Raw genomic sequence first — 26,108 nt, forward strand, 5'->3', positions numbered from 1 at the left:
TTGCTCAGGGAGGAGGGAGGACCTGGAGGAGGAAACAACAGTGGAGTAGGGCTGCGGCTCGGAGAGAGACAATGTGCGCCTCTGTTCCTCCCGCGAGCCCTCTCTTCCAATTCTGCTCCAGAACAACAATAATGTTTTCTCAGACAAACCTTTTTTGTGTCACGGATGGCTCTGGACTGTGACATCGAGCTGCAATAACAAGGAGCGACTTTGTTTCTGCTTAGGGCAGGTGGAGGCAGAATACAAGGGAGTGTGGTTTGTGAGGACTCAAAGCTATCTAGGTGCAGGTAAGAGTACAGTTGAGCCACTGCCAGCAGCATCAGAGCTCTCTGCGTGGCATCAGAGATTGCTTTAGACACTCTGCTAAACAACTGTCAACTTCTCTCAGCTTTACTGTGTTGTCTCATCGGAGATAGCGAAGGCTTTTTAGCCATCAGCTAATAAAAAAAATGGGGCAGAGAACAGGATTAAGCTGCGTGTGTGAAACATAGAAACAGGATTAGTTTATTCTGGACGATCCTTAATGTGCTTATATTTGTACCTCTGTGTTGTTGTATGCTTGGAGGGCGTGATATTTTTAGGAGGGAAGTAAATTAATATACTTCAGGGAAAAGGACAACGCAGCTTCCATTATTGGGGTATGTGTGAGGAAGAGTGGCTTAGCCTTTTGTGTCAACGTGCTTTATGGTCACTGTTTTTTTTATCACTTGTGTGTTAGTGTTTTTGGTTTGTAATATGATGCTTAAAAATATATTGTTTATCAGTTAATAATTAAATTGGACTTGAACTGCAAGAAGGGACTGTATTTGCCAAGCTATGCTGCAAAGTATCATAATATCATAACATTATAATATCGTCTTAAATAGAGTAAATGCATATCATAATTTAATCGTTTTATCTCATAATTCTGGTTTCTTTGTGCCATCTGATAGCACTCAGACTACTCAAGAGTTACTTGAGCATTTATCTTTGTGGCCTTGTGTAAAAGGCTGATGTGCGTCGATAGCAGAGATACCCTGAGCCCTGCAACATAATTGGAAATGGCAGAATAATGTACAAAACATTTTGTCCTAATTTCATTTGCAGTGGGAACAGTGGCAGAGACAAATGGGGTCTTGAGTTTGTGGCCGTACTTTTCAAATCACTCGTGCCTTCTTTCTACTCTATTGTCTTTACTCGATCAAATCCTTTGAGCGCACAAATGAGAAGATAGAATAATGTTTTCAGTGGCGTGGTCTTTTGTATAAACACAGAAACAATTAAGGAGCTTGCCAGAGCAAACACATGCCTCATGAGCTTCTCATCTGCCCATCACTGAGGCATGGGCTCTTATAATCAAGCAGAGTGCTGCACGTTTAACAGGCACATTAACCGTTGCCTCAAACCAGCAAACATCTGTTAACAGTCTTCGATACCACACAAAACAATATACACTTAAGGCCATCTTTGCTTTAAGATACAGCAGAGCAAATTGACAGTAAACACATTGCGTCCACGTCGCGTCAAACAATGACTTGCAGTGAGACTGTTGTAATGCGAGAAATCAGATACGCCACGTCAAAATGTTTAGTATTCATTTCATAGTTCGCAGTTTCACTCCTTTTCGTTTGTCCATGTGTGTGCGTGCGTGTGTATTTCTTCCTTCTTCGTGTGTTAATTTTGCCTTTGTCAAAATTGCAGTGAATTACAGATTTTAAAGAGATTTTTAGATTTTTTTACTCAGTAAATCATAGAATTATTACTTTATTTTTACTTTAAATTCTGATCACTCTTCTATTTATCTAAATGTGGACCACCGGATTATGCATATTTTGTGCACTGCATTGTGTATCAGAGCTGTGTGTCTTCCCTGAAACCAGAGTGATATGGGTAATTTGATTTGGTGTGTGCCTGCGTGTGTGTCTCGTCAGGTCTATGGAAATGCAGGATCTAGCCAGTCCTCACAGCCGAGTAAGTGGAAGCAGTGAATCTCCTAATGGTCCCAACCTCGACAACTCCCACATCAATAACAATTCCATGACACCCAATGGCACTGAAGGTATGTGTGCGGTGCTGTTCCTCTTTGGTTGCTTTCTGTCTCCTGTGAATATTCTAAAATTTTAGAAGTGCTCAGTGGTGATAGAAACCGTACTGTATCATTAAATGTGACTTTTATTTTGAAAGTAATTCAGTGTAGCTAGCAGTAAAGCTAAGGGTTGTTGCATCGACTTTTTTAATAATAATTTTTTCATGGTGAATTACCAGTACTTTTAGTACTGGTGCCACCAGTAGTTGTTTTCCAGCGACTATTAGCTGTTTATTTAAGTAACCATGTAATTATTCAAAGCCCACAGCATGGAAATGATGGAGTTTTGCATGAGGTCTCTACTGTACATAGTTATTTACTCAGGTGATTCACCTGTGCATAAATCTGAGCCTTTGTTTAGTGAAGCAGTCATGCACATGAGTTATTAAAAACATCTCCCCTGTCACGTAATCTCCAGGTTAGTCTGTGCTTTGAGCTCAGGACTTATTTTTTTGTGCCTTCACCACGCAGGAAGTGTAACATGGTGCAGACTGTCATGTGTCCCTTTGCCATTCTTTCTTTCCCATAGGTGATAACATCACAATGCTTACCACTGCAGACTGGTTGTTAGGTTCTAACTCACAGTCCGCTGCAGGTTTGTCTACTCTTAGTGACACAATGAAAGGACAATACTTGGTGTTTTCCCCACTTTCAGAATGAAAGCGCTCTTTGTTGTTTATCTTTTTGAATCAGTGATTTTACTCATGAAGAAATACAATTTGTCTCAAAAATACACAATTTGTCAGCAGCAAAATTCCAATGTTGCCTCAATTATTGTGCCTTTCATTCAGAAACTCCTTGGTATTTGCTGTAATTGTTGTGGTTATCTGTCTCGAGCATGGTTTGACACCAACTGGAGTCCATTGTTAATGAATGGTCAGATTGTGAACTTGCATACTGTGCATTTTGTTTTCATATGGACGTTCCCTGCTGTTTCCTGGATACAGTGATTATTGTGTGCTCTGTGACCTGAGTGTGTGCTAGTTTATGCATGCACCCTATCACTATTTTTTCATCGGTGTGCTGTTCAGAAGAATTGCCCCTCGTCAACATGTGTTTCTGCATTGAACGAGCATAGCGGAAACATGTAAAACATGACAGCAAATGGCTTCTTCAACCATGAGGGATTCCACTGAGCATGACGCCCTTGCCCACATTGTCAATTTGTTTTGCCAAAAAAGAAAAAAAAGAAAAAGTTCCTCCAGCTCGCCTAAAGAGAAATGGATTGATTTCAAAGATTCCTGAGCTGTCAGAAAGCTGTGAAATTGTCTTTGCAGATCTATCACTCAGCTGTAAAATGGAGCCAAGGTCAAACAGCGTTCGCTACACTCTTAAAAAGATTTTATACACCATACATTTCCTTGACATTTCAATTGTGCTTGTGCGTCTCTGCTGAGCTCTTTTTTATGTGATTCATGTCACGCATAAGTGCTGATAAGCCAGTAATTTAAAATTAAATGTAACTGATAATGTCAGACCTATTTTTTGATAAGTGGAATGTATGAAATTTCAGTTTGATTTATGTCACTCTTGTGAAGTAGTTAAAATGCTTTTTTAAAATCATGAGCTTTGGAAACAGAAATGACTGAACAAAAAATTGCTTTTTTTCCAGGTTGAACAAAAAGGATCAGTGATAAACTTTCTTGTACCAGCTGATATTAAATTAAAAAAATATATCTAGAAGCCTTTTGAACTGAAACAGATGCAATAACTAATAATGCATTTAAATGACTGTGAATTCTGTGGGGATGTTGTTTGACGCCCTCCTTCCCGCCAAGTTCTGCTTTTAATTTAGTAACTTTTTGCTGTATTTTCAAAACATAATTTGCTGAATGTCAAAATCTGAAAAGCCTGAAGTAGTTAGACATTAATCTGATCTTTTGTTATTTTTCTTTTTTTTCCAGACTTGATTTGGTGCATTTGGTGACAATGTGGCTTCTTTGTTTGCAGTTAAAACCGAGCCAATGAGCAGCAGCGAAATCGCCACCTCGGTAGCAGACACCTCTCTAGACAGCTTCTCAGGATCAGGTGAGGTTAGAGGAGGGAGTCTGTGTGTGTGCGTGCGTGTGTGTGTGTGCGTCCATGCGTGCGTGCGTGTGTGTATGCACTCATGTGTCTCGCTGCCTCTCAGACACACACACACAGCTGCAGAACTGATTAGTGAGAGATGAGCCTGGAGATGGGTGACTGATAAGCCGGGCCCCAGGAAGTGTCCCTGCAGCTAAAACACCAATATAGTGTGTGTGAGTGTGTGTGTGTGTGTGTGTGTGTGTGTGTGTGTGTGTGTGTGTGTGTGTGTGTGTGTGTGTGTGTGTGTGAGTGTTTAAGAACAAGCGACTCTTACCTTACCTTTGTCAGCACATTTATATGCTGTGCTTGCTTGCACACGTGTGTGTTGTGTTTTGTGTGTGTGTTAGCACCGCTGGTTCCCATGCCAGTGAGGACTGAGTTATGACCTGTAATGCACCGAGCCTGCCTGTCCAGTGGAGTGACATGGCGTCCCTGTGGCCCTCGCTCTCCACGGGCTGTTACCCTATCGCCCTGTCAGAGCCTGGGTTTTCACACCCTTCCCTCAGCATGGGAAGATCACACACACACTTAAACACACACGCACACACACACACACTCCAGAGCATTGCTAAATAAAACCAAGCCCTCAGAATATAATGAGCATTGTAGGAATTGCAAAAGAAATAACCACTAATGTGATAATTTTCCAGCTTATTTCTTTTTTCCACCCTCACCAGTATCTATGTCAAGCTGCAGCACTCTCTTATATTTTCTGTAAACATGTATTAATAATACTGCATCCAACTTATCTTGCTGCTAATTTTCCTGTATTTCCATAACTGTTGAACTAAGTACTTGATACTTTATGCTAGAAGCGCATAAATCACTGCTCTGACTTTTGTCTCTGACAATATTAATGAAATTTAGAAATCTTATACCCCATATCCTCCACGGGGAAACCCAAAGCTCCACTCAGAAGAGCAGGTTTTGTCCAGTGGCAGGTGCTGCTGATGTGGGAAAAGTGTTCAATATTAATAACGTGTGTAAGGGGTTACAGCATACAGTTACATACAGTTAGCGCTCCCCCGCAACAAAATCCCATATTTTACATGTCACGACCAATTAGACAGATGTTTCAGAACTGTGCAGTTTAATGCGGTAATGCGGCAGACTTGTGATTGTGGCTTGAATTGTTTAGATTTTTAACTGAATCGGATCAAATTTAGATTAAACTTTCATTTATTAATTGTTCCAATTAAGATATTAATTTGCAAGAAATTATTTCTGCTATATCAAAAAAGATTGAGTCAATTAAAACCAATAATGATGCTTTTTTTAGTGCAGCTGTCAAGTTGGTAATTGAAGTGTTGCAGGTTGAATTTCCTGTGTATTAAGAAATTTTAATTTTGTTCAGATTTTATTCATTCTACTTTTTTTCCAAAATTCATATTTCGAATTTTGGAACCAAAGCTGGTCGGTAACATTTACCACAACACTGATAGAAACATTTTCACATTTTCTCGTAAATAAGAGTCTATTTGAGGTGTTACTTTTTAAAAAAAGCCAAGTGTGTGTCTTCTTTAAATCTTACTGCAGATTCAAAACAAGTGTGCCTCTGTGAGTTATTTGTGGCTGACCTCTCACATGTTAACTGCAGCGTGGAACCACATGGTGAGACGCTTAATGAAGGAATGATTATGCAGTAGCACTCATTACCTGCAATCAGTGGTGTCGCTTCCAATGTGCTTGTGGCTTGAAAAGCCCAAGGCAACTGAAGCTGCAGGCCGAGACTGATTCAGACCATCCTGTGTGTGTTTACACCAGCGGTCGTCATAGTAGCCCAGAAGTATCTCAGAGATACGTGGGTCAGCAGAAAAACCTGATGTTCTTACCTGATTATTTTGCTTCATTATTGCTCTCCGGTTTTCAACCTTAAATAAGGTTACCGAAATAAATAGAGTAATGCTGTGTAATTACTGTTTCCTTGGAATCCAGAAGTTCTATTGGCAAAAGATAATATTTACCTTATTTCTTAATGTTTAAATATGTGCTTGCCTCTTTTCTTTTTAACTCTCCTCAGCTATTGGAACCAGTGGCTTCAGCCCAAGACAAACTCACCAGTTCTCTCCACAGATTTACCCTTCCAAGTAAGGCTTCTTTTATTTTTCTTTAAAAAATAAGCAGCATCCAACTTCATTTGGATCTTTAATTAGATCCTTCTGCTAGATCGGGGGTTTTCGGCCGACTTTGTTTGCCTGGATGTCTGCAGCTTGCGCACTCTGAAATCTGTTGTAATTATTATCTTGCAAAGATTTCCTTTGCCATTTATTGTTCTTTCACTATGTATATGAGCTGTGTGATGCTATCTGCCTTACAGCTTGGCTCAGTGTTTAAAATGAAGTAGCACAATCACAAGGAATTGGTCAGTTAGCAAAGTTTGTGTTATGGTTTTAGGGGTAAAACATGGCCCTCTTTCCTCCTGCCTTCCTTTCTCACATTTGTCTTTTGTTTCTTTTCTCAAATAGCAGAACATATCCGCATATTCTTCCTACTCCTTCATCCCAAAATATGGCTGCGTATGGGCAGACGCAGTACACCACAGGAATGCAGCAGGCCGCAGCTTATGCTAGCTACCCCCAGCCTGGCCAGCACTATGGCATCCCAGCCTATGGTAAGATTCCTCTAATGCACTTCATAACCTCTTGTCTTGCTAAAGAATGTATGTCAATAATGTTGTCACTCTTTACATTGTTTACATGCACAGGAGGAGAAAACTACGACTCAATATTTTTTTCCTTGTCAGTGTTCAGGAGCAAGGCCTTGCTCATGACAAGCCATGTTCCCACAACTCCTCCAGTAAAGCACGAGCAGCAGAGATGCTGAGCTGTTGTTTAGTGCCTGCATATTCTCCTTCATTGCAGTAAAACAGAACTTGCTTGTCAAGCTGTTCAGATAGATCTGAAAGATTAGTGATAAACATCTGAAAACAAAAACTGGTTTCCTCTGGCATTGCAAGAGAAAGCACAGAGTATGTGGCTCACTGAAGGCTTTATTTGTCCAAAGTCTTTAGAGTGTTTTGACCCCGAAAGACTCTCCAATATGCGGAGGAATTTACACTGTTTATTTGAATGGAGTCCTGCAACCTACCGCTGCATAGAAACTGCATCAAGACTGAGTCAGCGTGAGCAGTGACCAGTTTAACTCACAAACACACGCAGAATGTTTTATTACTTGTGCATCTCTTCACAGATGACCTATCCCAGAGACGATAATAACAACAATACTAATGATGGCATGAAAATCAAACCATCGTAGTCCTAACATGCTTTTTGGTGTTACAGCCAACTCCTTTGCAGCGAGACAGAAGCCAGTGTGAGATAATATTTCAAAACAACTGATGATAGCAAAAATCTTTAATCAGATAATCGTTGCTCGTTCATTGTGACTAGCGTGTTATGCTAACAAACAGAGGCCGTGTTCCTTTGCTTCGTCCAGTGAAATTTAAACCTGTGTGTTGACTGTTGTCTGTGCATCAAACCGATCTGGTGTCACTAACTGATTTAGGTCCATTGTGGGCAGGCATAAAGACAGAGGGGGGTCTGAGCCAGTCCCAGTCCCCGGGACAGGCAGGCTTCCTAAGCTACAGCTCCGGATTCACCACACCACAGACGGGACAGGCCCCCTACAGCTACCAGATGCAGGGTGAGGACATCTTTGTGAATCCTTCATCTTTTTCTCTGTACACACAAACCAGTTTGGGTGTTGCTATGGTTTCGAAATGCAGCACGAGATGCCATCACCCTCTCTTTAAAGCTGACAGCATGTCCACTTTTACAATTATGACATGTTTGCAGTAAACCAGCGGACATGGCGGGCATCATGAAAGGTTTACAAAAATACAAAGCAGATTTTGATTCACCAACAATCTAAAAATACAGTGGGCATCTGGTTGCTGGTGTCTTTTTTCCCCTTGTTCTCTCTGTGTATCTGTTTCTGTCCTTTGAACGTCACTGTCAGAGTACTCCTCTGCTTGGGCCTCTCTCCAACATTATTTTGCCATTCATCACTTATCACTTTTTCCCCTTCTGCCTTCTTTGTTACTTTGTCTCATTTCAGTTTTTCGGCCAAGTGTTCCCGCTGCTCAGCCCAACCAAATAAGGTTTATTGTACTCCTTTTCAAAAAGATTAGAGAAAAAGGTCTCTGTCCCTGGTTTAATAGCATGTAGAGCCAGACTGATTCACAACACGGCCCTCTCCCTCACCCCAAAAGATGGTTGCATCCCGCCGGTCGTTATGTGCAGCCTCGACGGCTGCCTCCCTCTCCTTTCCTCTTAAAAGAATCAGCACAGATGGAAAAATGGCAGGCACTTAGGAGGCACCAGCCATGTCGCTCCTCACTCCCCAGCCTTTGTTTTTCTCTCCCTGTGATCATATTTGTATTTGTTTAAGAGCTGAGACCATAGAGATTTATGGCCTTGAGGCTGATAAAGATGAGTTGTTGCACCCAGCACTCCCCCTCTTGTGCTCTCTCTGTGCCCTCGTGCAGTCTGTTTAAATGTAGATCAGGCCTTCTGCCATGTAGTGCTTCTATTACTCTCTGGTTGCATTGGTTCAAAAAACCCTCTGCTCCACCTGCACGATGCAAGGACAGTTAACCAACAGCGTAGTCTTTGTGTTCTCTCCTGCAATATCTAATGTGTGACAGTAGAAACATCTCCACATGTTGTTGAAAAGCCTCCAGAGCATCTCACAATAAATAACGCCAGCTCAGCAGCAGATGTGGCACGGGGAAGCCTCTTTTCCACGCCTCTTAACCAAATACAGTCGGCCACAGCCGGAGTTTTGCAGAGCGCGGCTGAGCGCCTGAAAAAGGAGAGGCAGACAGAGAGAAAGGGAGCAAGAGACGAAGCATGTGCGGCCGAATGAAGAAGCCGCTATCCTGCCCTTAGTGGTTTAACTCTCGATGACAGTATTATGTGCCCATTCATCTTCCAAGTATTATGCCCTAACTCTGACTTTCTGTTTCCCTCCGTCCGTTTCTGTCTCTCCCTTGCTGTCTCTTACTATCTCTGGCTATCAGATGCCCCATGTAGTGTTAAGTGCGTTAGTAATTGGCAGCCATCTTAGATGACAGATTGACCACTATTCTGGCCTTGGGTTCTCTAACTGTGGCTCTGGCCGTTGGCCACACCATCATCGCTGCTCTCTCTGGCCTATTGATTTGCCTGGGCAAGGTGCCTCAGGCCTGGATGTCCCAACCAAAGACTCTTTTTTCCACATCTGATACTCCCCCTTTCTGTCAGTGTCCCTGCCACCAGCCTGTGGCCAGCTGTCAAGGCGGAGGACGATTAGATTAATGCTTTTGCTCCTTGCTTGCATGTCCGATGCCATGGAGCTTTGTGTGGGCGCTAAAGTCATGGCACCGAATTGTAAAGGGGGCAGGCGTTCTTTTATGCGCCTCAGTTTTGCAGCCCCTCGTGGCTGTTTATGTGGTGCATCTCATGTATTGTCACAAAAAGCCTAATCCTTCAAAGGTGTGTGAGGAGATGGAGAGATTGTGCTGATGGTGGGACTGAGCAGATGCTAATTAGGTGAATAATTGGATTCCAGCTTTCTGTCCCAGTGGCAGTGCGAGCTGAAGGAGATGAAGCCTCGGTTGCCTTTTTAAAAGGAGAGCCCCATCTGGACTTGATAGCCTATTCCCAAGTGGGGCATACAAACTTCTGCTACAAATATTGTGCACTGATGATAGACATAGCCCGTGGCAAGGAGACTGATCAAGCAAAGCAAATGGACTTCCAATTGTGGAGCCAGAAGGCAGGAGGGAAGGAGGAGAGGAGGGAGGGATGATGTCTGGTCTTGAGTGAGTGAACTAACTGGAGCAGGACAGGGGGAGGGAGAGAAAACATGCCCCCTGGAGAACCACAAGACCCCCTCTTTCTCCCCCCTGCTATAACCAGCACCACCACTCCCAACAGCATGGGCTCATTCTCGCTGGGCTAGCGGGGGTCCCGTCGGCTTTTATGTGGCTCCTTGTTCTCCACAGAGCAACCCTCAAACCCTGCCAGAGAGAGCTTTTATGACTGTTTGAACTGTGTGTTAGGCTAATTTGTTGTCCTTCGCAGACCCCTCCTCGTCTCTGCCTTATTGTTCTGTCGGACTTTCACTTGATGTTGAACTTTCTGCGGGAAAGACAAAAGTTTTAAAATTCCCCCCGCAGGCCTTGAAATATCAAGCAAAACAGCACAGAGAGAGAACAGTTCTGATGAAAATAACCAGTAGAGGCCAGGATGAGGAGCACAGTGAAAATCTGCTGTGTGTGTGTAATTGCTGGAAGGCGAGAGTGAGAAACTGCACAAATAATTAGTGGATCCTGGTAATCTTGGGAGCTTGGGGTGTATTTGTTTCTCTTTTTTGGCCACTGTGCTGGGTCCTTAGCTAACTAACACGGCTAAACACTGCACTACGTCTTCTGTTTTGCATGCCTTCCTCCATACGGTACCCTTCACGCCCCCCCCCGGCCCACTTCCCTGATCCTTCCCCCTGTGCTGAAAGCTGCTTCACGTTTGTCACGGTGTGGGAGGGCCCTCCTGATGGGGCCAATGACCAGAGGATGAAAGGAACTCCCTCTGTTTGTCTCAGGGAACAAAGGTGTAATTACGCCCCATTTAGGAACAGTGAATTTATCTCCCCCTTCGTTTTCACTGAAGCTACGGGATATTTTTTTTTCTGCCATGGGAGAATCACTGTGGTAATAAGTGAAGGAGCTTTTTTAAGGAATGCAGCGGTAGTGCAATTTGTATGAAGAGAGATGCAAAATAAAGTCCAGGGGTCGTACTCGTAAAGGTTGGAAAAACTGTCATGGCAGTTTGGTGCCAAGACTTTTTTAACAGATGACTTGTAATGAAATCTTTGAGTGCCTACTCTAATGCATCAAATCAGACGTTCCCTGCTCACAGCTACACTCTCTGACTGGGTTTTGCCTTGAGCACTTTGTGATTAAACATGGCTGTTTCACTTTTATCAGTTTCATTTTGCGGTGGCATTATAGGTTTGATAATCAAAGTCTTTTCTACGGGAAGGTTTGTCAAACTTCAGAAGGTGTGTTATTTGAGTTTTGCAAATTTGAAGCAACCTTTATTCATAGATTTATAGAACTCAGTATACAAATTAAGCCAAATTACGTGCAATTTAAAGTGCAAATTTAAGCTTTTTTGTTCTTAAAAGATCCTGATGATTTTGATCTCAGGAATGAGCTAAAGGTTTGGGATCATTTTAGCTTTGAAAGACACAGCTCTCTCATGCTCCCTTGTCACTTTGCTGTCTCTCTACCAGTCTGTGATCCCCTTTAAGCTGCTTCTCCCGCTGTTCTCTTGCCTGACATGACAGTACAGGTGGACGGCCATTGAAGAGAGAAGTCGTGCCCCCGGGGGCCGCCGCTGCTCCTCTCCTCTATAACTCATGTCATGTATATTATAAAGCCATTAGATGGTATCAGCCCCTTTGAATGACTTAATTACCCAGGAGGACCATCCTTTGAGCAAGTGCAAAGAGGGACATACATATTCATTGGGGCTGGATGTCAGCAGCAAACCCCCCTCCAGTGCTACTCACTCCGACCTCAACCCTTCGTCGGCATACATCTCTGTCTCACTACACTGCCCATGCACAGCCCCTCTGGCACCCTGATGATCCGTCCCAGTGCATCCACCGTTTCCAACCCCTCCTTCCCCTGCTTCACCCCACGCCACCCTTCAGTAGCTCACACACAGCAGCCTCTTGTCTTCCTCACATTGTGCGGGCTCGGACGGCTTTGGAAGCAGATTCGGTCCACCCCTCACCCTTCTCTACCCCCCCCCGTCATTCATCAGGCCTGATCCAATCACTGATAAGGAAAGAAGAGGAGAAAGATAAGGCCACTGTTGGGAGCGTTCCCTCAGGCCTCCCTCTGTTCACCACCTCAAATAGTTGTTTCACAAAAGACTAACTTTTCCCCCCCTAACAATATGCCATTTCATATCTGTCACTGCACTGCTTGCACTTCTACAGCTTTAATAATGTTTATTTGTTGGAATATGGTGTATACATAACTCAAAAGATCATTTCTTTTTCCCTAAAGGTGGTACTTTCACAACAACGTCAGGACTGTATGCAGGAAACAACTCCCTGACAAACTCCACTGGCTTCAACAGCACACAGCAGGTATCTGTGCCCTTCCTTCAGCTCATTCCCTTTCTGTGATGTGGTATCAGTATGCAGCTATCAGTTTATCTAAGTTTGAATTGCAGACTTCTTCCCAACCTGGAAATCTTTATGAAACATGCATACTCAATATGTTACATTTCATCCATGACATATTCAGACATAAATCACTCAGGATGTCTAAAGCTTTGTACGCAGGATTATCTACTGTACCTCCCCCAATACAAATGTCTTATGCCACAGAGGAAAAGGAGAGGGGAAAAAAAACAAGACAGATCGTTGTCCAGATGTAGGACAGAACAGACATGTGTTTGCATTTATGTTTTGGAATCTGCGCCGTAAAGTAGCAACACTGGTGCAGGGCATATCTCACATTACTCTGCCAAACCTCCTGCTTCTTCCTCAGCTCTGCTACCTTTTGTCTCTCTCTGCCTCCACCCTTTTGATCCAAATCTCCCCTCTTGCACCACATTATACATATCTTTCATTATCTCTCAGTTGTTTCTCCACTTGACGTATCTTTATCCCAACGTAACTTATCTTTTTACCATTTCCCTACTTTGTCTGTCTTTCTCAACAGGACTATCCCACTTATCCAGCCTTTGGCCAGGGGCAGTATGCTCAGTATTACAACAGCTCACCCTACACTTCACCCTACATGACAAGTAACAACACCAGCCCCAGCACGCCCTCCACCACCACCACATACACCCTCCAGGAGCCACCCACCGGCATTACCAGCCAGGCCCTCACAGAGAACCCTGCAGGTAAGAGTCAAACTGCAGGCAGCAGGGTTGCCTTGTGTAACCTGAATATCAGGAATTTGATCCTGGACTGGAAGTTGTTCCTGATAAGAGAGCATGAGCTAAATGCTGAAAATCTCTATTCGTGCTAATCCAAATGCACAATATGAGTAAGAGATGGTTTCAGTCAGTATGTTGCAGTGTGGCGAGCAAGAAAAAAAAGTTAAAACTGGAATCAGATGTAGAGTTTACTATAATTTGATGTGACATTAATGCATTATTTGGCAATCAAGCGCTGACTCTATCTTTATAAGTCAGTCAACATTTTATGACTGTGTTTGCAGTTGTCATCAATCAACACCAAAGACATCAGGCTTTGACTAAATGTAATTTCATACACAGTCATCTAATTTAGATAAATGGCATCTTTGCTATTTCTAGTTGGCATGTTCTCTGTTACCTCTTGTTTATTAAATCAGTATGGAGCACAGCAGCTTTTATTATGTATTTTTCTTACCTGTATGCCTGCATAATCACTAAAAATGTCCCCAGGAAGCTGTCTGTCCTTCATCAAGACAAATGGATAATCACACTTCTGTGCTAAAAGCAAATAATAGCTCATCTTTGATACACTCTTTTTATACTCTCCTTCTTCCTTCTTTCCTTCCTTTCAGCAGAGTACAGTACCATCCACAGTCCATCAACCCCCATTAAAGATTCAGATTCGGATCGATTGCGGCGGGCCTCGGATGGAAAGTCACGTGGCCGGGGAAGAAGGAACAACAACCCATCACCGCCGCCTGACTCCGACCTTGAGGTAGGGTGAGCCCGCTACCTTGGCGACAGACAGCCTCGCCCTGTCTGAGGCACACGGGCACTAATCCACTTACTATATGGCTGCCACACCAGCTTTAACACTTGATGGACATTAATTCTTAAAGATTTGATTCTTTAACTATAAAAGCATTATTTATGCATTGTGGAATATATGACATCACTAAACGCATATCTTGTATAAAGTTCTCATGTATACCTCGTGAATAAACAATAAGGCGTGTGATTAGGTGAGTCATCACTTGAGTGAATAATACATATATATATTCTCGTCATCAAAGAGTGGATGCCAGCTGTGACAAACCATTGCATCAAGAGCCATACGACGCTTTGATAGTGACCATGCATCAAAATAAACTCTTGGTAATTCAGAGGGCTCTTCATTAGTATGATATGTATTTGAACAAGGTTAATAGCGCCCATTATAGCACTGACATCATGGCGTGTTAACATATCTAGTTAATTAGTTTGTCACTATTGATTACTCTAATGTACAGGGCAGGGGATGGAAAGCATGTGGTGGGGTGATGGGAGGAGTGTTGCGGTGACCAACCCAAGCAAATGGATCCTGGTCCCTGTGGCGCACAAATACACACTCCTGGCCTATTGACCAGGAGGATCACCTTGCAGCCCTACAGAGTGCACCATTGATTTTGCCTCTTTTCTCTCTGTTTTTCTTTGTTTCTTTCTTCCCCCTCCGCACCCCATCTCTCCAGCGAGTTTTCATCTGGGACCTGGATGAAACAATCATCGTTTTCCATTCCTTGCTTACGGGTTCTTATGCCAACAGATATGGACGGGTGAGTGACATCAGACTGTGGCAGTAGCGGTGCACTTTATCAGCAAAACACATAAATATTAAAAGGAGAAAAAAGGGATCAGACGGTGAAGGAGGGGGGTGGCCACAGAGAAGAGGATAGATTTCACTATTCCTTGAGTCTATAGTGAAAAGACAGAGAAGAACTCAATGTACAGATAATTGTTTCTTTTTTTTAATAGGTCCAATGAGGCTTGGCAAGTATTTGAGTGCTCTTTGCAGCTGTTGGAGCTATGCATGGCTGGTCGGGGCTCAGCTGTAGGGGCTCACAACAGTTGCACTCTGGATGTCTATTGACACATCTTAAGTGTTCCTTTCTCCTTCAGAAATGCCACATTGTTAGTTTAATTAAGTGTCTCACAATCCATCCTTTTCAGGCAGGGATCTCCCAGGAGACCCTGGCAGGAGATGTAGTCCACCAAATGCGGTTCAGTCAGAACTCAAACTGGAGCACAGAGTTTCCCTTAAACCTGCTTTCAAATATATTACGTATGTATATGTAAATATCAACAAACATATACTATTATAATACTGGAACTACCATCTCATGTCACTGTGTGTGCTTATGAGATGATGAGTTTACTTTTCCAGGCTTTGCTATTTGTTGTTCCATGTAAATTGCTTCTCTAAATTTAAACTTTCAAAACAAACAATTTGGGAAATAAGGCAGTATCCTATTCTCATGGTTTCATTGAGGTCATACGTTCTATATAGCTTTCAAAGTGTATCATCCGCTCTTATTTTCCCATTTAGATACAGGACACTCGATTAAAAGCAACAGCAGAATCTTGAAGAATTTGCATTTTATTTTGTCTGAGAGCAGCGTTTCTAATCGCCGGTTGTTTTGGCGATGGAGGTGTCTGGTTTTGAAGTCAAAAATGACATATTGCTCCTCATATGTCAGAGAGCTTAGCGTCTGCGACCCGTGCTCTGTGTCTTTGTTCTGGTATGAGGGGGTGTTTGATGGGGGCACTGTTTTGTTTTTGGGGTGAAAGAGGGCTGCCCCACGACCCTCCACTGTTTATTTACTTTATTCTCGGCCCTGCATGCTGGGTAAAGAGAGAGCCGAGGCTTATGGAGCTGTGGCTCAATGATGAGGGACTCTCCAACCACACACACATGCATACACAGGGTCTCCAGTGTGCTCCTCTGAAACAGGAAACACTCCTGACTCCATAAGGGCCCGTTCCATCAGAGCTCATATAGGATGTGACAGCCGCTAGAGTCCCTCTCACTCTCTGCTCTCCCTTTTGTTCCCTCTTTGCCTCCTCCTACTCTCCTGTCGGCCCCCTTTTTCTAACCAAAGTTTATCTTCCTGCCATGCTCCAACCTGCTGACACTATCACATTAAAGCAATGTCATGAGAGGGAGACGTGCTTACTCACAGCAACCTCAAAGCATATCAGAAACGCAGATCTGTAAACGAGCTCAGAAAAGAAAGTGAAGCAGACCAACATCCCCCACAACCACACATCCACCACAACAACCGCCCTCCCGCCTCCTCCCTCCTGTCTGCCATTCATGTCATCTCTATCTTAGTGGCATAAACAGAAAAGTTACTAAACAGTTTTCCCTCCGAGCTGCTCTGAGCTTACTATAAATAGATGTGTATCTGAGTGAGTGCACATCCACACTTTCTCTCACTCACTGTGACCTCCCACCCACTCTCTTGGACTTTTTTTCTCCCTCTCATACACACATAAACACACTGCTGTTCTTATCAGCTCTTTTAATTGGCATCAAGGCAGCTCACCCCCATAAAGCTGATGGCTGAGGCCAGCTGTGCTGCTATTGGGCTGGACAGAGCTGGAGAGCTTAAAGTGGGTGGGGATGGGGGGGGGGGGGGTTGTTATTGGTAAGGGGCTCAGAGGGAGAAGGAGGGTGGTGGTGGGGGGACTTGGCGCCCCTGTGGATGGCACTGATATCTTGGGACAGGTGGTGCTGAAGCAATGACAGCAGCAGCACTTTGGCCTTCTGGCCTGCTTGTATTCTTAACTCCCTCACTGACTGATTGTTTAGATTTAATTGGAGAGGATTCACTTGCACCGGCCTTTTCCCACCAAACCAGCCCATAACGCTAAATCGCCCAACAGCGCCAGAGGCTGGGGAGAGGGAGCTGGTGGCATGCTGATGTGGGAGGCTAATTATTTTTGATGAATTCTGACTGAAAGATTGATTCGAACTGGGAGGTTAAGAGGAAGGAGAAAGCCCCGAGAAGTGGGGATTTAGTTCTACTTGTGTGGTTTGTCCTCTGTCATTTTAGTGAAAACATAAGCATTGTGGGCAGTGACAGCTAATCAGTAGAAAGCTCAGGTGTGTCTTCAGGTGGTTTAACTCTATAATCCCAGCTTCTGGTCCTGCCTGGCCTGTCTTAAATGCAGTCTCACCCAGCTGCAGCCTGCTATTGTCCCTCTTCATCCTTTGCTTGCTAAAGACAATCTGCTGATCAGAAATTTAAGATAAAGTGTGTTCAGCAGCAAAAAGAATGGGAGCACTTTTATCCAATAAGTTAATTAATCATAATGAAAATGAAAAATAATTACACAAGGCTTATATCTTTATAAATGTTTATGAGAAAATGCATTGAGGTATTTTTGCCTATTCATTATCTTTTTAAAGGGAAAACCGCATGCATTGTCACAGGCTCATTAACTATTTACAGTGTAGTTCACTCCTCTCTAGGTGTTATCTTACCGACAGTGCAACCCTATCACCATTACAGCACATCTCATATTACTGACAGAGATCAAGATTTAAGGAAAAATTGCAGCTGCACCCACATGCAGGGAAACGTCAGTATTTATTTTTGCATTTGAATTCTTTTTAATATCAATAAGCAGCTCAAAGTGTTTGCTTCAGGGGGGGAATTTTGTTGATCTATCACCTAGAGAGCAATCAGACGATGCATCAGCACAACTATGTGGAGAATGGGCTATTTACGATGAGACTGCGACCCCAGCTCCTCTAAATCGACCACCCCTCCTGAGAAGAGACATGCTTTTACTGCATTCATTCAAGTCTGTGGCATTTCTGATGACTATTCTGGTCCCTTTCGGAGGGGTCGTAAACAGAGGCTGAAACTTTCAAGTCCGCCTAATGTCTTCTTTTATGAGAACGGCCTGCTGAGGAATTTAAAGGGAATCTGTGTTAATTGAGTGACTCAGAGGGAGCAGCGTTATTTATTGTTTCACATTAACTCCTTCAAAATGGAACATTACTTGAATATTCAGATTTTTATTTGATCTGTTTTTCTGTCTATTCTACAGGATCCGCCGACATCTGTATCACTAGGCCTGAGGATGGAAGAAATGATCTTCAACTTGGCCGACACACACTTATTCTTCAACGACTTAGAGGTGCGTCTGTGTGTGCGCTCGCCATCTTCTTTAAGCTTTCTTTCCCCCTGCACAAATGCCTTTTGTTCGCATTGTGATCATTTTAATGGCGTAAGACCAGTCCATTAAGATTTTAGTAAAAACAGCAACAACTGACTCATAGCATGGAGCCTGTGTCCCAGTTATCAGTCTCATAGTGGTGAAGTATTACCTCGGAGCTCAGGGGACACCATGAATTTTACATGTGCTGTCAGTCTCCGTCATTCCTGGGTCACCAGCCCTGCCCCCAGCCCCCACCTCCTTCCCACTCCCATAGCGGCCAGCTCAATTTGTCAGGCTCTAGTGTTTCTGTGGCCGCTCTGTCTGTCTGAGTGTCATGCTGTGTGCTTGGTGTCGCTGTCCACCTACACCACAGACCTCTCCGTCACAGCTTGAAATCCCCCGCCGTCGTCTCCCCTCCCACACCTCTTTGCCCCTGTGATTCATGTACAGCTAGTGTAAAATTTGCCCCTGGGGCACAGGAATAGAGGGATCAAGGGTAGGGAGGTGTGTGGGTGTGTGTGGTGGGGTGTCTTGAGTGTCTGCTCCTCTCTGGGGAGCGGTGAAAGACCATAGGCTCCGACTGTATGTACAGAACAGTGCGTGCCACATTTGGTCATACATATACACACATGCATAGACATGAAGTGCACCCGCTACCCTCTTTCCAGATCCAGATGTTGAAACTATCAGTGCTCATCACATTTAGCAATAAACAAAGCAATTTAACTCAGTGTTATTTCTCTCAGCTCTACCTCTGTCCAATTCTCTGTCTGCAATTTTATTGCATTTTTATCTTTGCAATTTTTGTCCTTGCCTCATCCTCTCAGTCTCCGTCTCCCAGTGAATCTGATCCCCCTGACCCAGCTCTTTTCCTCAGTGTCCTGCTTTATGCTGACCTCACAGTAGAGGAAATGTTTTGTTTGATACTTAAGTGTGAAGAGATCTGTGGCCGGTCTGCCAAGTCTCATTACTCACCACCGTGTTCGGCTGTGTTACACGAAGCAAACCCAAGAAGGAGGAAAAAACGGGGGAGAGGGAGACACAGGAGGAAAATGTTCATACTCTTCCAGACAGACGAGTGACTGAGATCCCAAACACAGTCATCGTGATCAAAGTTAATTGGCTGCAATTGGCTGGTTAAATCTTTCCGTATGCCTCGAACCATGTAGAATCCATTGTAGCTGCACTTTATTTAATAGATGTGCCCCAATCATTTGAAAAAATGGCAGTTTGTGACAACGCTTATATGTGGTTTCGCTCAACATCTGTCCTGTGTTTTGATTTCTTTTCATGTGTGATCAAACTGTTCACAGATGAATTGGCAGCTCAGACTGCTTATAAAATTATTTAAAAATGCAACGCCTATACTTCTCCTGCTTTAGCTCAGTAGCGAAATTAAAAGATTTTGTTTTGACACTTTAAAGCTTCAGATTTTTTTTTTCAGCTAAAACTAGAGTAACGTTATGACTGAAACAGCAATTTGTGGTCGTCTGCAAGGTTGCCTTTTAAAAATGTCCAATGTAAAGACCTCTCTGCAGACGCTGCGACTATTGTCATTAACAATCATACCAGAGGAGGAGTGACATTCTCTTGAAGGCGTATTGATCTCTCCTCTTAAACTGAGCTGGGTCAGCCAGAGTGTTAAGTTCTCAGCAATGCCTAACCAGTTGTGTTTCCTCTCTGCTGATTAACAGTCCTCCATCTCAGATAGAGCTAAATAGAGTCCAACTATAAATACCGCAGCCAGCAGCAGTTATGTATTTAAGCATGTGCAGAAATGCATATGGTCCATCTAATTTAGTCTAAGCCATAAAGGGAGACCCCAGAGGCTGTGCAGAAACACAGGTGCAGGGTTAGTGGCCTGTGTGTGTGTGTGTGTGTGTGTGTGTGTGTGTGTGTGTGTGTGTGTGTGTGTGTGTGTGTGTGTGTGTGTGTGTGTGTGTGTGTGTGTGTGAGAGAGAGAGAGAGTATGAGGGGTCCATTTAAGTCTTAGCACTGTTGTCCTGCCAGCCTCCACACAAGTGCATTAAATATGGACTCAGTGTCCGTACAACGTCTCTGTGTGCAGTCTCAGATTATTTTGCTTGTATTAAAATGTTAGTTTTTAAAGCAAATTAATTAGTTTTAAATGTTATAAATGCACAAGGGTTGTTTACGTGCCTCCAAACATCACAAGTAAGCATAATATTGTGCTCGGCCTGGCAAAGCCAGAGCAAAGGCTCTCGTATTGTGTATAATGTGTTCAAGTGTGTGTGTGTGAGAGAGTGTGTGTGTGTGAATGGAGGCTGGGCCGCGTTGATAGAGCTGGTGAGTGACGATTCAGAGGAAAGTCATAAAAAGAAAGAGGGCATGCCGAAGAGGTCAACAGGGATCAGTTTCACCCTTACGTCTCTCTCTCCCTCTTTCTCCTCTAACCTTTTTCTGGATCAGCGCTCTTTTTTCATTCGCCGTCAGATAGTATTGAAGGTGCGTCTCAGAAATACTGCACCTCCCCAAAAGACTTCCCCTCCCGGCTCACACACACAAATCTCTTTATCGATCGTCCCGCACAAACCTTTTGCTGCTCAGCCCTTTAAAGGACGGCTGTAGTATTGTATGAACAGCACAATCTGTTTTTATCGTCAAAAATGCTCACTGAGGGAAGTATTAGGAAAGTAATTCAAGGCAATATGAGCCCCGTTGATGTGATCTGCTCTGTATTCATTTTCCATATAGAAGAAGTTGTATTTCATTGGTAGATTGACAGATAAACATACAATCAATGTTATATCTACAACAGAACTTGATACAAAATCAATCATTTTTGTTATTTTGTAAACACACAACGGAAATGTAATATCAATAATTGTTTGGGGGTTTTTTTTAATTGTATTTTCAGAATTATTCTCTGTCAAAGTGAAAAATAACCTTTAATTGTTTTTCAGAATAACACTTTTATGAGTAAATTACCAAGATGTTGTTCATATGTCTTATTTATGAAATATAGTAAATTTGCTTCAGTTGATGCCATTTTCTCGGTAGTCCTGTGGTGCGCTGGGGTTGAATGTGGAGTTAATTGATGGTCTGAACTGATGTGTATAATGAAGCCCACTGAGGCTGAGCTCACTGGGAAGACTGACAGCTCTGCTGTGACTCAGGGTGTGAGTTTACTGTAGGTGCACTGCTGCAGCCCAAATGCTAACACTAAGCGGTATGTGGGAACCAGGGGCCTCTCTCTCACTGGCCGAGCCCCCTGTGTTCCCCTCTCAGTGGGGTACAGGGGCTGCCGTCTCCCCCTTCCCTGGGTGAGAAAACAACCCTCCCAGTCTGGAGGATAAAGGGCATGGGGGCAAACCACTCATGGGGAGAGAGAGGGGGAGAGGTCTCTAAAGGTGGGAACACTTTAAATTAGACCACTGATGCCTCCATGCTGTGTGCAATGCCTTCTCACACACCTACCATGCACGTGCACTCTAAACATGTTGTGCTGAAAACACACACACACACACACACACACACACAGACACACACACACACACACGCACATGCAAACACATACAAACTGTATGAACACTACCTACAGACTCTTACATACCTGTGGAGCAACTGTGACACTGTGAGTGGAGTGCCTTTTATGGCTCCCAGCCTGTAGTCACAGGGTTGAAACCTCCTCTGTCACTCTCACCCAGGGGCTGACTGTTAATGAGAGATGCTGTGAAACGCATGGTTACCTTTTCCTAGTGGCTGAAATGGCTCTCCAGAGCCTCTTAGTGTGGAGCCATTCTGTTGGTTTTATGTCTCACTGTACAGTCAGATCCTGTACTCGCCATTCCATATGATTGGTAGCTTTATGGTGTTTTCCTTGATAGGGTTTTGTTTTTTTTTGTGGTTTTATTTCCAGTAAGGAGGAACATAATGCTAACTGTGCTTTTCATTGAGTCATGAAATTAAGTCAGTCAGTTGATCGGTTACCGATTTACACTGTAGCTTTGTGGCACATATTTTTATTTATATATCAATAATGCAAACGCAACACAGAAACCTTGACAGCCCATCAAGATATGCACTGGTGAAAAACTATGAAACCATTTATTAGGAGGTCCAAATGAACTGAAAAGGGGCATTTTTTATACACAGAGTTTGTTTTGTCAGATGGGCTTCTTTAGGTCTGTGCACTGATGTGGGTATTTCATCATTTGCATGGCCTCTGACGCAGCAGTTCTGTCATGCTCCTCGACATAACTCCATCACATCTCAAGGCAGGGCCACTGATGTGTTTTGGAGGGACTACAGAGAGAAAGTAGAGGTTTCAAAGCCACCCTGTCAATCTTCGCTCCACAGAGCTCCACCTCACCCCCGCCCTTTACCCGCTATCCTAACACAGCCGATTCATGCACCAGTAGAGGTTGAGGGTGCACGGAAAATATAGCTTTGCTGCCTGGTGACAAATGATGATATTTAAGAAGAGATTCCTTGTCCTAAATTATGGAGGGACACACAACACCTGCCCAACATGGTCTGTGAACGAAGAGAACAGACACTTTGTCCAAACAACAGTCCAGTTGGCAAGAATAAACTCTCTATGGATACGTTTGTTGCAGAGGGAAAATGCTGAAACAACTGAGATTTGATATTGCATTTAATGTCGCTCTCCTTGAGGTGTGGTTTGGACTTGTAATGCCAAAAATAGGAAATAATGAGAAGCAGCTCATCCATCACACATAACTAATTTATACTTTTCACTGCCTACCGGTGGGGTGTTTCTTTCCTTTCCAACTTTTCCAGTTCCTACAAGCTTTATAGACCACTTTGTTCAAGTTCAGTCTGCTTCTAAGCAAAGTATGCTTGTGCTCCCTCCAGATCCCTTCTCCCCGATCGTGTGAATTTTTGCAAAACCAGCATGCACTGCTCCATACCTGTGCTTTGTTTGGCGCCGCTGTTTGAATTCCGTGGCTGTTCAAGCACAGATTGTGGATTGGAATGAAGTGGGTTCGAAGAACTCTCCCTTTGTTACCCACATCCTGTGTTTGACCCCCAGGTAATCACAGCCCCCCTCCCTTCTACACCCTCCTCCTTTCCCCCCAGACAGGGGTGCCTGTGGTGGGAACGGAGAAGGAAGTTGCTGGGGGTCACAGACCACGGGGGGGATGACAGCCACTGCCGGTGGAGTGGCGGTATTGAGAACCTGCGAACCATGGATGAGTCTTTTTCACATGGCATTTGCGTGTAGGGTCACGAGGAATGCTGTGATGACGGCTGTTATCGCTCACACTGTGGTTTTGACCACCCACCCCCACCCCAACAGCTCACCTGAGTGAGAGGGGGAGTGAGGTGGACAGCTAACATCCAATAATGGACACCGTTTGTATGGCGGACACCGAGACCTTTATGGGAAAAATAGGTCCAAGAGTTGGTTTGGACAGCACGGACCTTTCTGTGTTTAGGTAGCATGTATTTCAGACTCATCCCGTCTTTCTTCTCCCTGCCTCTGACTGTTGCAGTCACCACTCTGAGCTCTTTCCAGGACTACAGGAAGACTCAGGCCGTCATCGCTGATTGCTTAATGACAGATGCCAAGGGAACAAAGAGGGCTCTGATAACTTCCTCCACAGTGAGGAGTTTTCAGCAGACGAGTGAGACAAGGAGAGGAAGGGAGAGTGAATGATGTAGAGATGAGGCATCCTGAGGCAGAAGCATCCTGTCTTCTATTGTCCTGCACCTGAATGAACTCAGTTAAATGAAAAGAATGGCTGCTGATGAATTTTACAGAAAGATGTAGTGTTTGCATAAGGAGTAATTGCAATGGCTTCTGGTGGCGGGTCTTCACTCCTGAGTACAGTAGGAACATCTGGTGTGAGTTAGCGGTGATTGTAGATTTTAGAGAGACCACTGTTTGCTTGGTGAGGGGAGATTGGGGGGGTTTGATGGAAAAGAGATGTTCAAAAGGTTCTAAGAAATTCTCAGACTGCCCCTCAATGTGCCACCATCTTGAAGCCCTGTCATTCTATTGTTAGTGTTATACTGTACAAACAAAATAATAGCAGCAGGTTTTTGTTTTTAAAGCTTTCAGTCAGTAACTTTAAGTCCTTCTGAATTCCTGTGTCCATATAAATGAGCAACTTTATCACAAGGTGATGCTAATTATACTGACTTTCTGTATACTCTGTCCTGTATATTTGGCATTTCATAATCCATCCATCCAACAATACTGGAATAAGTCCGTCAGCAAGTCCCTCAGTCCATAAAATTCACCGGCCCATGGTGAATTTCCATCCTATCCACTTTGACTATACGACTGTACCTAACTGACTTGAACCTGCACCATCCGTGGCTGTGTGGTGTTTACGAGGCCTTCAGAAGTGGCTCCTAATGAGTATGTGTAAGGGTTACTGTACGACATTACCCGCAGCCGCCTTCTCTATTAGCTCTCCCAGTCCTCCCAGGAAGCCAGTGCAGAGGTTTATGCTGGCCCCAGCTGGGAACAGTAATTGTTGGAGTCTGCGCATTCTGCCAGCAGCCCCCTCCCTTCACACTTCTCTGTGGAGGTCTCAAGCCAAGTTCAGCTGTTAATTAAGCATCATAATATCTACAAAATTTAAAAAAAAAAAAAAAACTGTGGATATTTAACCTTTTGCGTTTGTTGTGGTTTGACGTGTCTATGAGCTTTGAGGATTTGTCCATGAAAAATCATTCATAATCAGGCAGCAGTGACGAAGACTCCAGCTTGGCCTAATTACTGAGACATATTTATGTGTTTTGGTTCATGTTTGGCACCTAAAATAGACCCATAATTATCTTGCTGGGGAATATTGTTCTCAAATAGCTGTTTTGATTCATGCTGGCTGTCTGACTCTGAAAGAAACACATTACAGGGGAAGAACAAATATGTGCCACTATTGTCATCCAGCAGACAGCGTACAATTAGGTGGTGATATACCAAACGAGTGGAACTGAATGGTCCTGTACCAAAGTGAAAGAGGGGGTAGGAGCTTTGGCAGTCGGCTGATTGTGCCTGATTCATCAGCAGGTAATTACTGGATAATAGAAGCATTCCACTCATTTGCACCAGAATGGGAGGTCTTTGAAAGAAAGCTTTATGAGGTGCTTAACCCAGGCTGCTTTTTTTGTTGTCCTAAACAAACAGACATGCCTCTACTACTTAAAGAATTAAACACACCAATACTTCTGGCCTGTTCTGAGAAATATTTGGGGATAATTTCTGAGCATAAATTATCCACAAGTTTGTTGGCAGCAGGCTTTCACGCTGGGACAAATTGTTGCTTTCTTCAGCTACTAAAGATCTGCTGGTGAGTGTCTGGAAACAGATTAAGCCAGCAGAGCCCCCGCCTGCACCCCATCTCCAATTGGCAGTGCATCTTCTGGAACGTGGGGCTCAGAGCTCGCTCCATGTGAGGTCACTTTGGACCCTCTCCCCCAGCCTTTACTTGCTGCTCCCCTCCATCTCCACCTCTCTACCCTTCCACCCCCTTATCGGGGTGCCAGAGCCCCGGAGAGGAGGGGAGAGGGGTCACGGGGTCAAAGTCTTTTCCTCTTTGGATCTCGGGGCTTGCTGGGAGAGGCTTGGCGAGAGAATGGCTGCATTAGAGCAGGGGTTGGGGGTCAAGATTTTAATTCTGTTAAAGAACAGCTGGTTTGAGTTTCTCCTCACGTCGCGCTCCCCTCCCTCTCCCCACAAATCCAGGGAGATGAAAAATTTGTTCAGAGGGGAACCAGTAAAATAAAAAAGGTTTACAGTCCAAAGCCCTTACCCTTACCCTGCTCTAGCATTAGAGAGGAATGCAATAACGTCAGCATTTGGCCTCAGTTAGATTGACTTAAAACAAGGAAGTCCTTTCTGTGTTTTGGTGTCTTAACAGCCGGATGAAACTTAATTAAAAAGCTTAAAAAAATGGGGAGGGATTCTTCGTGCTTGAGACCGGAGGAATTCTCTTCCTCAAGTTTCAATTTCCATGAGAAATTATTATTTCTCACATAACTTTAAACAGGTGAGACTAACCTTTTTGGCAACCAACTGAAAACCTGTAGCTTTCCAGAGAAATTCTTCAAACTACTTCAGAGAG

General features: G+C 43.8%; 1 protein-coding gene across 2 annotated transcripts in view; it reads left to right on the forward strand.

Annotated features, from left to right (window-relative positions):
• The first annotated feature begins 241 nt into the window (after positions 1-241).
• The window catches only part of eya1 (EYA transcriptional coactivator and phosphatase 1), a 31,385-nt gene continuing 5,518 nt past the window's right edge, over positions 242-26,108 (forward strand). The window contains exons 1-11 of one of the 2 annotated variants that reach the window (XM_070985858.1): positions 242-287; positions 1,911-2,038; positions 4,016-4,093; positions 6,156-6,222; positions 6,601-6,746; positions 7,655-7,777; positions 12,195-12,277; positions 12,858-13,044; positions 13,695-13,837; positions 14,571-14,654; positions 17,938-18,027. In XM_070985858.1, coding sequence (XP_070841959.1) covers positions 1,915-2,038; positions 4,016-4,093; positions 6,156-6,222; positions 6,601-6,746; positions 7,655-7,777; positions 12,195-12,277; positions 12,858-13,044; positions 13,695-13,837; positions 14,571-14,654; positions 17,938-18,027 — 1,125 coding nt within the window. In that variant the 5' untranslated portion in view covers positions 242-287; positions 1,911-1,914. Of the gene's footprint in view, positions 288-1,910; positions 2,039-2,617; positions 2,661-4,015; positions 4,094-6,155; positions 6,223-6,600; positions 6,747-7,654; positions 7,778-12,194; positions 12,278-12,857; positions 13,045-13,694; positions 13,838-14,570; positions 14,655-17,937; positions 18,028-26,108 lie in introns of those variants that run through there. The other variant, XM_070985859.1, reaches the window with a different exon arrangement.

Source organism: Chaetodon trifascialis, chromosome 18, assembly GCF_039877785.1.
Source record: "Chaetodon trifascialis isolate fChaTrf1 chromosome 18, fChaTrf1.hap1, whole genome shotgun sequence".
NCBI lineage: Eukaryota > Metazoa > Chordata > Actinopteri > Chaetodontiformes > Chaetodontidae > Chaetodon > Chaetodon trifascialis.